Source organism: Bos taurus, chromosome 4 (assembly GCF_002263795.3).
Source record: "Bos taurus isolate L1 Dominette 01449 registration number 42190680 breed Hereford chromosome 4, ARS-UCD2.0, whole genome shotgun sequence".
NCBI classification, from domain to species: domain Eukaryota; kingdom Metazoa; phylum Chordata; class Mammalia; order Artiodactyla; family Bovidae; genus Bos; species Bos taurus.
The window spans coordinates 38,425,178-38,438,133 of record NC_037331.1 but is presented as its reverse complement, the minus strand read 5'-3'; the positions used below and the strand labels follow the sequence as shown (position 1 = coordinate 38,438,133).

Below are 12,956 nucleotides of genomic sequence, written 5' to 3'. Positions count from 1 at the left end.
TCATCTAGTTTATCAGAGAAGAAAACAAACAAAAGGGAGGAAAAGGATCTCCTATTTTTGCAATATTTACTTATTTGAATCCAAAGGCAATCTTCATCCAGGTTCTATTCTTCAAATATAAGATCACTATTGTCTCAACAGTCCCTCACCTGTGTTATTTCAAAGGGAAGAGCTACTGTAAAGACTTCATGGAAAATATCAATTCTTAACATGCAAATTGTGACAGATATGTATACTGTGAACACCATTTATAGTTAATCAAGAAGGGTACTCAGGAAATGAGTTGACAGGGCTCTAAAGTGCACTAATTTGTTTTCCCTTAAATGGTCTCTTTTAATGTCAATCACTATGTTCATAGATCTTGAATAAATTGTGAAGTAATTTAGGGGGAAATTTAGAACTGAATTTGTTCAAAATTCTCCCACACAGTGATGACTATTTGCTAAGAACTCCTAAATCTGGGTAAATCATTTACTTTCTATTTAACAATAGAACATCTAGTGATGGCATCTGTCGTTGTGTAACTGACTTGTTCTCTTGCATAACTTTTCCTAGCCATACTTCTGTATGGATACAGGCACTGAGAGAGTAGATTTTAAAAAGCTATATTTCAAGGTAAATTTTTACACATTTTGATATCCGAAAAGTATAAATACTGCTTAAAATTGTTGATGTATCATAATTTGACTGGTTTCCCTTTTTTTTTCCTTCTTAGCTATACATAAACGGTAAAGTGCAATACAATAGATGATGGTTTAGATTAAATAAAAGAGTAATGGCTAGCACACATTTAAGAGTTTTCATGTCATCTATTAAGAGTTTCCATGTCACCTACAATGGTCACCCATTACTTCTATAAGGAAAAATAAATCATTGCCATAATGTTAACATAGCGTTAATGAGTCAACATATCTGGGAAAGGAAATTTTATATACTACATTCCTACTTGTAAAGTTATTTTCATACAGCATTTCTCCCTAGAAAATTTGAAAAGACATACCACTAATAAATGACTGAAATATTACCAAATTCCTTTAATGCAAGAGAAGCTTTTGAGAAGACCAGTCTAATCTACATGCTGTGCAGTCTGATTTGAATGAACTTAAAATTTTTAGATTCTCAGAATTACTCATGATTAAAACTAAAAGCACCAACTTACTATATCAAGACTAGGCAGACTACAAGGTCTAACTTTACAACTATTATGCTTTTACTATGCCACTTCTAAGAGGGGAGGAAAAATAAATTGCATTAATTATCAGTTCATCAAAAGAATATTTGGCTATTTTTGGTTTATTCAAGCCACACCAAACAAATGCAAGTTTAGTTTCCTTTCATGTAACAGCAACAAACTGCATTGTAAAATCTTCACTGGATGAGTTTAAAATTTCTCCTCTATATTGAAAAAGACTGCATTTTAACTTAATCATTAATTTTTTTCTTTATATATATTTTATGGATGCCATATTGACCTGTGCATCTATAAAAAACAACTGTGGATTAAGCCAGTATCTACATGATACCAATAAATCAAGCAATATGATCAATCCAAATGAAAGAATTGAACTGACAGTAATCAGAGTCTCAACTGAGTAGACTAGGAGTTTACTTAAGAAATATAAATTGGTAGAAGAGAGTAAAAGTAAATAATATCAGAACTAATAAACACAAAAGACTGTTTAACTATTACCCTATAAGTAAATGAAGTGCCATTTACTACATTTTCCTTTGATATACAATATAATCACAGAAACACAAAGTAAAACTGCTAATTTCTAAACCTTAAACCTTAATTCCTAAACACTAAACAAGTTTAGTGTTTTATTGAAGCACAACTTTATCTTGAAATTTGAGATTTTTGTTTTTCAAAGACAATTGAACAGTATATTCAAGCTGTCATTCTTACTGTAATCATATTAGAGAAAGATACTTTAAACGGGGGAGGACACAGTTAACATTCCCCAAATGAGTTGTCTGGAACTGTTCTTGCAGGAGGAGAAGGGGACGACAGAGGATGAGATGGCTGGATGGCATCACCAACTCGATGGACATGAGTTTGGGTGAACTCCAGGAGTTGGTGATGAACAGGGAGGCCTGGCGTGCTGCAATTCATGGGGTCGCAAAGAGTCGGACATGACTGAGTGACTGAACTGAACTGAACTGAAAGAGATATTCACTATAAATGAAATAACTCAAATATTTGTAACAGAAGTCTTTTAACTATTAAAGTCAGACTTCTTCAAGGACATAAGAAGATAAGACAAAGCTACAGGTGGGAGGAAGGAAGGGAAGGCAAAAGGGAGGGAAGAAAGGAGGGAGAGAAGGAAGAAAGGAAAGAGGGAAGGAGGAAGGGTGGGAGGGAGGGAGGCAAAAAAGGAAGGGAATTCATCACAAGAATTTCTGAGATTTGTATAATTCACCCCAATGACTCTTGAAGCACAAAACTAGTTTCTCAAAAAAAAACTCAGACAAAAGTTAGTATCCTCTGATATTTGTAAAAACAAACCAGAACAGACAATCAATAATGTCTAGCTACTGTGGAACAAATTAAAGAAATCTTAATACATTTATTCTAACTTCAATTGTATTGCCCACCAAAGTGATTACATTATGCATGGCATTTCTTAGAAAATGCCACTTGTTTTTCAACTACTATATTTTCATAATACATGCAAAGATTATTCATATACTACAGTTTAATGTTATTTTTGTTATTAATTTTATAAATACCTTGGAGTATGGGATAATATTTGAAGGTACTTTTTTAAATGAAGTATAGTGAACTGTTTTTTGTCCCAAAGTCCATCACTAAAAATATATTTTAAATGCAACCATTAGGTTATCAAAACACAGGACATTAATGTAAATATTAATTCAAGTAGTTTAAAAGGGTGCTTACTGCGAAATCCTCTCTCCACTGGTGGGCTGCTTGAACTTTCTCTGCTTCCAAAGCTAGACGCTGCAAAGGAAACAAGATTCTTAGAATTCAAATGACCACATGATTATATAATTGTTATATAATGCTTGGGTTTTCAAATCGATTATTAACACATAAAAGAGACGTTCCTTATTTGTGATTCATAAACTCTAAATGATTTAATAACCTAATTTACTAAAGTTGATATATATGTATTTACTCTTAAATGTAAATAGCATAGTACTCTTGAATACCAGTAAGTTTACTACCTCTGCCTCTTCAGTAGTGTGATGCCATCTATCAACGACTAACAATTATTTAAGAGAAAAGCTTTGATCACTAGAGTATGCTGCTGCCGCTGCTGCTAAGTCGCTTCAGTCGTGTCCGACACTGTGCGACCCCATAGACAGCAGTCCACCAGGCTCCACCGTCCCTGGGATTCTCCAGGCAAGAACACTGGAGTGGGCTGCCATTGCCTTCTCCATTGTGTGAAAGTAAAGTGAAGTCGCTCAGTCGTGCCTGACTCCTATCGACCCCATGGACTGCAGCCCACCAGGCTCCTCTGTCCATGGGATTTTCCAGGCAAGAGTACTGGAGTGGGGTGCCATTGCCTTCTCCGTCACTAAAGTATATTAATCGGTAAAACCTTGCTTTTAATGAATACCTTTATAACATATACTGGAAAGAAATGACATTCGGAAATCAATAAATATGGGCCAAATTTTGTACACACACATTCTTAATAGCATTTTTAGCTTATTTTTTAACCAAAAAAGACAAAATTGTAATAATTTTCTCCTTGGTAAAATACATTCTTAAGAGTTTGTTCAGATACCTGTGAGGAGCAAACTATCAATCCACACACTCAAAAATGGCTTTATTTCCCCTTCTTTCTTGTACTCCAAAGTCATTAGAGAATTCTAGTCTGACTTATTTACCTTTAGCACTTCTAAAAGGTTATTTCGTTAGGTTTAGTTGGAGATGAAATACCTATTGTCAGCCTGCTAATGATTTTTTGCAGATAAATTTTTTTCCAATAGTTTTTATATTTTCTCTCTGTATTTCCCACTGATGCTATCACATTCTCCATTGGGCTAAGTTTTCACAAAAGACAGTAACACTTAGTGATTAAGAATAGATTAAAAACTAGACTACTTGGTTTTAAATACTAACCCTGCTGCACACTAGCTGTGCAAACTTGGGGAAAGTTAAGTTTCTCTTCCTAACTTCTAATGGGAATAGTGTCAAAATCTACCTCATTGATTGCTGAAAGAATTAAATACTATACTACACTATATATAAGCTGCTTAGAACAGTGCCTGACAGACAGTAAGCAAATATATACATCAGCTATCTAACTGTGAAGGATAATTATGATTACATTTGTACTCTATGTCACTTCATCTGTATCCTGCCCCCTAGACAGCTAGGAGACAGGCAAAATAGGACAAGTTTAACAGTAAATATATGCATTAAACTAATTTATTTAGAGATAGAAATGATCAAGTTAGGCTTTAGAAAAGTGTAAATCTCATAGTGGTTTGCTGTTTCATGTTTTTGGTCTTTCAGTATAAACTGTACACTTCAGTATGTGGTCTTGTTGTGGAAGTCTAGCCCAGACTAGGAATGGAAACATTCTTTAAGATAAATTTTATATTAGTATATTGGCTGTGTATGTGTGTGGGGGGGGGGGGGCGGCTCAATCGTGTCTGACTCTTTGCCCCCATCAGGCTCCTCTGTCCATGAAATATTCCAGGCAAGAATACTGGAGAGGGTTGCCATTTTCTACTCCAGGGGATCATCCGGACCCAGGGATAAACCTGCATCTCTTGCATCTCCTGCACTGGCAGGCAGATTCTTTACCAGTGTGCCACCTGGGAAGACTGTACTGGCTTTATTCCCTTTTATATAATACTGTGAGAGTGAAAGTGCAAGTCACTCAGAAATGTCTGACTCTTTGTGACCCCATGGACTATATCATCCATGGAATTTTCCAGGCCAGAATACTGGATGGGTAGCTGTTCCCTTCTCCAGGGGATCTTCCCAATCCAGCGATCGAACTCAGATCTCCCACGTTGCAGGCTGATTCTTTACCATCTAAGCCACCAGACAAGCACAAGAATGCTGGATTGGGTAGCCTATCCATTCTCCAGCAGATCTTCCTGACCCAGGAATCAAACTGGTGTCTCCTGCATTGCAGGAGGGTTATTTACCAGCTGAGCTACCAGGGAAGCCCATTTAATGCTATAACCCATTCATTTTTCTAAACTATTATGTACCTATTCACAATGACTACAAAATATTGCCTAGTGGGAAATCTCAAGAGTCTCGAAAAGTGAAAGTGAAAGTCGCTCAGTCATGTCCGACTCTTTGCAACCCCATGAACTATACCTATAGTCCATGGAATTCTCCAGGCCAGAATACTGGAGTGGATAGCCTTTCCCTCCTCCAGGGTATCTTCCCAACCCAGGAATCGAACCCCTGTCTCCTCCATTGCAGGCAGATTCTCTACCAGCTGAGCCACAGGGAAGCCCAAGAATACTGGAGTGGCCTACTCCTTCTCCAGTGGATCTTCCCGACCCAGGAAACCAACCAGGTTCTCCTTCATTGCAGGTGGATTTTTATCAACTGAGCTATCAGGAAAGCCCACTGAATCACTGTAAAGGAAAAATTCCCCAGTGTGCTTAAATGACAATGGTTCCAGTTTATCAACTACTAGGCAGTGATGTAACTTAGGAGAATCTAATAAATGTTAGAAATTGTACCAGGGAGAGTAACCCAAAAAAGACAAAAAAAGACAAACTCCTAAACAGACCAAAATCATGGGAAAAGTGTATTTATTTCAGAAAGTCACACTGTATCACAATACATTAAAAACCCATACAGTATAAAAATATTGCTAAAAAAAATTAATAAAATGGTAAAAGAAATGTAATTGGAAGCAATTTCTTTATAAGAAAACTTTACTAGGAAAAAAAGAAAAGACAGAATGAGGGGAAAAAATGCATAGACTTCAGAAAATTCAGAATGTATGTCCTTCCCCCATTTTTAACAATCCATATAAGAACTAAATTACTCATACAAATAGGGCCAATAATAAACTTAAGCATTTTGTAAATTTAAACAAAATACTGGATAGAATATAAACAAGTTATATAATTTTTAGGTTAAGAAATATTAGAACTCTAACATTTCTTGAAGAGGGATATTAAGATTTTTCCTTGCAAGACACACACAAGGAGGCTGCTAATCCAACAAAACACACTGGGGGACATTCACCCACAGGACCATACATGGGTTTCAGGGCACCAGGTCTCACTCAACCATGCTGGGCTGTACTCTGATCTAACTCAGAATCACATGGTTCATAATGGGAACATAATCCACGTTTAATAACAAGCCATAGTGATAGTAATCATCAGCTAATTATTGCTAGAAAAAACTAAACAGGGATGAACAACGGTCATAAACTATAAGACGACTCTCTTAGAGGGTAGAGAGTCCAAATAATCTTTCCTATACATATATGATAATTATATATATAGATACACTAATTTTATGAAGTAAATGCCATTTATTGCAAGATTCCTAAATAGCTTTAGAAGCCTAAAGACCTGTATTTCTGTAGAAGCAAAAAAGTATTTTAACACATTAGTTGAGAGCTGAAAATTTGCTGAATTTTATATCCCCAGCTTGGAAATCAAGAGATACATATTATGAAAATGCACTACTACTATCTTCTTTTTTCACAAAGAAATTAATAAAATAATTTTTTTACCTAGCATTTTTCATGAGAAAGCAAAATACAGAACTTTAGCTACTTAGCCTATCTTGGGAATGGAAACAAATAGTTGCTGATAGTGCCCTTTCTTGTAGCAAAAAACCAGCTAGTCATGACTCACAGAAAACAGATGTCTTGAACCTTCCTCCCTCCTCCCTCCTCCCTCCCCATAGCATCCCTCTGGGTCATCCCAATGCACCAGCCCCAAGCATCCAGTATCGTGCATCGAACCTGGACTGGCGACTCGTTTCATACATGATATAATACATGCTTCAATGCCATTCTCCCAAATCTTCCCACCCTCTCCCTCTCCCACAGAGTCCAAAAGACTGTTCTATACATCAGTGTCTCTTTTGCTGTCTCGTACACAGGGTCATTGTTACCATCTTTCTAAATTCCATATATATGTGTTAGTATACTGTATTGGTGTTTTTCTTTCTGGCTTACTTCACTCTGTATAATAGGCTCCAGTGTCATCCACCTCATTACAACTGATTCAAACGAATTCTTTTTAATGGCTGAGTAATACTCCATCGTGTATATGTACCACTGCTTTCTTATCCATTCATCTGCTGATGGGCATCTAGGTTGCTTCCATGTCCTGGCTATTATAAACAGTGCTGCGATGAACATTGGGGTACACGTGTCTCTTTCCCTTCTGGTTTCCTCAGTGTGCATGCCCAGCAGTGGGATTGCTGGATCATAAGGCAGTTCTATTTCCAGTTTTTTAAGGAATCTCCACACTGTTCTCCACAGTGGCTGTACTAGTTTGCATTCCCACCAACAGTGTAAGAGGGTTCCCTTTTCTCCACACCCTCTCCAGCATTTATTGCTTGTAGACTTTTGGATCGCAGCCATTCTGACTGGCATGAAATGGTACCTCATAGTGGTTTTGATTTGCATTTCTCTGATAATGAGTGATGTTGAGCATCTTTTCATGTGTTTGTTAGCCATCTGTATGTCTTCTTTGGAGAAATGTCTATTTAGTTCTTTGGCCCATTTTTTGATTGGGTCATTTATTTTTCTGGAGTTGAGCTGTAGGAGTTGCTTGTATATTTTTGAGATTAGTTGTTTGTCAGTTGCTTCATTTGCTATTATTTTCTCCCATTCTAAAGGCTGCCTTTTCACCTTGGTTATAGTTTCCTTCATTGTGCAAAAGCTTTTAAGTTTAATTAGGTCCCATTTATTTATTTTTGCTTTTATTTCCATTTCTCTGGGAGGTGGGTCATGGAGGATCCTGCTGTGTTTTATGTCATAGAGTGTTTTGCCTATGTTCTCCTCTAGGAGTTTTATAGTTTCTGGTCTTACGTTGAGATCTTTAATCCATTTTGAGTTTATTTTTGTGTATGGTGTTAGAAAGTGTTGTAGTTTCATTCTTTTACAAGTGGTTGACCAGTTATCCCAGCACCACTTGTTAAAGAGATTGTCTTTAATCCATTGTATATTCTTGCCTCCTTTGTCAAAGACAAGGTGTCCATATGTGTGTGGATTTATCTCTGGGCTTTCTATTTTGTTCCATTGATCTATATTTCTGTCTTTGTGCCAGTACCATACTGTCTTGATGACTGTGGCTTTGTAGTAGAGCCTGAAGTCAGGTAGGTTGATTCCTCCAGTTCCATTCTTCTTTCTCAAGATCGCTTTGGCTATTCGAGGTTTTCTATATTTCCATACAAATTGTGAAATTATTTGTTCTAGCTCTGTGAAGAATACTGTTGGTAGCTTGATAGGGATTGCATTGAATCTATAAATTGCTTTGGGTAGTATACTCATTTTCACTATATTGATTCTTCCAATCCATGAACATGGTATATTTCTCCATCTATCAGTGTCCTCTTTGATTTCTTTCACCAGGGTTTTATAGTTTTCTATATATAGGTCTTTAGTTTCTTTAGGTAGATATATTCCTAAGTATTTTATTCTTTCCATTGCAAATGTGAATGGAATTGTTTCCTTAATTTCTCTTTCTGTTTTCTCATTATTAGTGTATAGGAATGCAAGGGATTTCTGTGTGTTGATTTTATATCCTGCAACTTTACTATAATCATTTATTAGTTCTAGTAATTTTCTGGGGGAGTCTTTAGGGTTTTCTATGTAGAGGATCATGTCATCTGCAAAGAGTGAGAGTTTTACTTCTTCTTTTCCAATTTGCATTCCTTTTATTTCTTTTTCTGCTCTGATTGCTGTGGCCAAAACTTCCAAAACTATGTTGAATAGTAATGGTGAAAGTGGGCACCCTTGTCTTGTTCCTGACTTTAGAGGAAATGCTTTCAATTTTTCACCATTGAGGATAATGTTTGCTGTGGGTTTGTCATATATACCTTTTATTATGTTGAGGTATGTTCCTTCTATTCCTGCTTTCTGGAGGGTTTTTATCATAAATGGATGTTGAATTTGGTCAAAGGCTTTCTCTGCATCTATTGAGATAATCATATGGTTTTTATTTTTCAATTTGTTAATGTGGTGTATTACATTGATTGATTTGCGGATATTGAAGAATCCTTGCATCCCTGGGATAAAGCCCACTTGGTCAAGGTGTATGATCTTTTTAACGTGTTGTTGGATTCTGATTGCTAGAATTTTGTTAAGGATTTTTGCATCTATGTTCATCAGTGATATTGGCCTATAGTTTTCTTTTTTTGTGGGATCCTTGTCAGGTTTTGGTATTAGGGTGATGGTGGCCTCATAGAATGAGTTTGGAAGTTTACCTTCCTCTGCAATTTTCTGGAAGAGTTTGAGCAGGATAGGTGTTAGCTCTTCTCTAAATTTTTGGTAGAATTCAGCTGTGAAGCCGTCTGGACCTGGGCTTTTGTTTGCTCGAAGATTTTTGATTACAGTTTCAATTTCCGTGCTTGTGATGGGTCTGTTAAGATTTTCTATTTCTTCCTGGTCCAGTTTTGGAAAGTTGTACTTTTCTAAGAATTTGTCCATTTCTTCCACGTTGTCCATTTTATTGGCATATAATTGTTGATAGTAGTCTCTTATGATCCTTTGTATTTCTGTGTTGTCTGTTGTGATCTCTCCATTTTCATTTCTAATGGATTCATTTCGATATTTGGCAAAACTAACACAATATTGTAAAGCTTAAAAATAAAATTAAAAAAAAAAAGAAAAAAGACATCTTCTGGACACTGCAAGTCCCTAATTAGCTTTTATTTTGGTAAAGTGACATTTTATATTTTAAAGCCAATGATCTACCATTAAATGCCATGGGGAAATTGTGTTAAGACTGATAAAATTCCTACCTAATAAAATGTGAATGTTTGCTTAGTAGGAAATCCCTGTTTTCATAGTTGCCTATATATATAAACCCTGTAACAATAACGTGTTCAATCAAAGATCAAGTTGCCAATATCCGTTGTATCATCAAAAGAGTGAGAGAGTTCCAGAAATACATCTACTTCTACTTTATCAACTTTGACTGTGTGGATCACAATAAACAGTGGAATATTCTGCAAGAGATGGGAATACCAGATGAACTGACCTGCCTCCTCAGAAATCTGTATTCAGGTCAAGAAGCTATAGTTAGAACTGGACATGGAACAACAGATAGGGAAAGAGTACTTTCAAAAGTACTGTATATTGTCATCCTGCTTATTTAACTTATATGCAGAGTACATCATGAGAAATGCTGGAATCAACTGGAATTAAACTGGAATCCAGATTGCCACGAGAAAGATCAATAACCTCAGATATGCAGATGACACCACCCTTAAAGAGCCTCTTGATCAAAGTGAAAGAAGAGAGTGAAAACATTGGCTTAAAACTCAACATTCAGAAAGCTAAGATCATGTCATATGGTCCCATCACTTCATGGCAAAAAGATAGGGAAACAATGGAAACAATGACAGACTTTATTTTTCTTGGCTCCAAAATCACTGCAAATGGTGACTGCAGCCCCGAAATTAAAAGCTGCTTGCTCCTTTGAAGAAAAGTTATGACCAACTTAGACAGCATATTAAAGAGCAGAGACATTATTTGCCAACAAAGGTCCGTCTAGTCAAAGCTTTCATTTTTCCAGTAGTCATGTATGGATGTGAGAGTTGGACTATAAACAAACCTCAGCGTCAAAAAATTGATGCTTTTGAACTGTGGTGTTGGAGAAGACTCTTGAGAGTCCCTTGGACTGCAAGGAGATCCAACCAGTCCATCCTAAAGGAAATCAGTCCTAAGTATTCATTGGAAGGACTGATGCTGAAGCTGAATGGCCAATACTTTGGCCACCTGAATGTGAAGAACTGACTCACTGGAAAAGACTCTGATGCTGGGAATGAATGAAGGCGGGAGGAGAAGGGGAAGACAGATGATGAGATAATTAGATGGCATCACTGACTCAATGAACATGAGTTTGAGTAAGCTCCGGGAGTTGGTGATGGACAGACAAGGCTGGCGTACTGCACTCCATTGGGTTGCAAAGTCAGACATGACTGAGTAACTGAACTGAAGTGAACACTAACTTACTTCAGAAAAAGAAAATGTATCTCCTCTCATTTAATTTACAATACAGTTTAGTACAGTATCAAACACTAAAACCAGATGTAGCACCAGATAGAAACAAAAAACCGAGATCAGCATAAACACCTACAAGAAAAAAACTGAAGATTCTGTCATATTAAGATAAGCCAGAAATTTTCATTAAATGGCTTATAAAAGTAAAATAGCACATATGGATTTAAAAGTCCTTTGGGTATGGAATGATAAGCATAGATACAATGTCATTAAAGTACTGATAATATATACATCCCTACCTACCTGTTGGTCTGAGCATGTAAAATAAAAAATCATCTTAAAGATATATTTTAAGAACAAGTTTAACAAAATGGACTTGAACCTAAGCCTTCCAACTCCAAAACTTATTCTTATTCCACAAGACAAACCTTTAGTTACCACTAAACCTATCAAAGTGTTAATATCACTTGGCATTCATAGAATATACGAAGACACATAGTAGAATCAAGGAAAAAAAAAAACAAACACAGGCAGAAAACTATTTAAGGTTAATGGAAAAACGCCCAGTACTTTTTAGAATTTGCTAAAGACTACAAGAAAAATAGAACAGAATGTCATATGTCAGTTTGGATACTATCTTTTTCTTTTGGTCTTGCCCTCAAATCCAGAGAGAATGTTGCTAATCAGGGAGAAAGCTTTTGATATGCAGTGATCTGCAAGGAAAAAAAAGAAAAGAAAGAAACAGATAATGGGAGAGGTTTTATCAGATCAGAGAAAGATCAGCTCCCTTGAAGGTCTATTTATTCTCAACCTTCACCTTTTTGTCATATCTTTATCTTTTCCACTAGCATTGCATTCTACCAAGTGATGTGCAGGTTTAATAAAAGCAGTATAATTATACAGTGTAAGAAGAAATAATTCTATCATTTTCCTTAAAAATATCTAAAGATATTTTTTCTTGGGAATATTTTCCAAACCTGTAAAAAATTTACTTCCTAGACTGTATGCTAATTGCATATGAAAGATAAAGTTCTCTGAAACATTTAATTACAAAGAATTTTCCTTTGATAGCTTTGAAAGGAAATCTTCAGGGATCAACTGGTATTTCTGCTAGAATCCAATAATGTTGATACTCAATGTTAATAATATGAAGAACTGAAACAGCATTCAAATAAATAACTAATTCAAAACTATTTCTTTGGTTAGTGTATGTCAAGATTTTTCTTTCTAATAAGTAAATACTAGTTCTGTACAATAGACTGGTAAAAAATGCAAGTGTAATATAATCAATGTTCAAATAGTCAACAAACTATAAGAATGAGCAAATTATTGTATTATGTTTCTGTTGACAAGTTTTCCCTATTTTCATCCAATGTTCTTAAGATACCTAAAGAATCAGGATAATCATTTGAATGATCTAACAACATCTACTGAAAACAGCAACCAAGTAAAAGAACAGACTTCTGGGCTCTGAAGAACAGTGTACAGGTGCCACTGATAAGTCTGGATAGGGACAGTGTTAGTTGCTCAGTCGTGTTTGACTCTTTGCGACCCCATGGACTGTTGTCCACCAGGCTCCTCTACCCATGGAATTCTCCAGGCACTAATACTGGAGAATGGCTACCGGGTAGCCATTTCCTTCTCCAGGGGACCTTCTTGAACCAGGGATCAAACCCGGGTCTCCTGCATTGCAGGCAAATTCTTTAAATTGATGCTTTTGAACTGTGGTGTTGGAGAAGACTCTTGAGAGTCCCTTGGGCTGCAAGGAGATCCATCCAGTCCATTCTGAAGGAGATCAGCCCTGGGATTTCT

General features: G+C 36.2%; 1 protein-coding gene across 13 annotated transcripts in view; it reads right to left on the bottom strand.

Annotated features, from left to right (window-relative positions):
• Positions 1–12,956, bottom strand: part of CACNA2D1 (calcium voltage-gated channel auxiliary subunit alpha2delta 1) — a 519,970-nt gene that overhangs the window by 235,044 nt on the left and 271,970 nt on the right. For all 13 annotated transcript variants that reach the window (XM_024990478.2, XM_024990480.2, XM_024990485.2 and 10 more), the window contains exon 4: positions 2,900–2,959. In XM_024990478.2, coding sequence (XP_024846246.1) covers positions 2,900–2,959 — 60 coding nt within the window. The remainder of the gene's footprint in view (positions 1–2,899; positions 2,960–12,956) is intronic.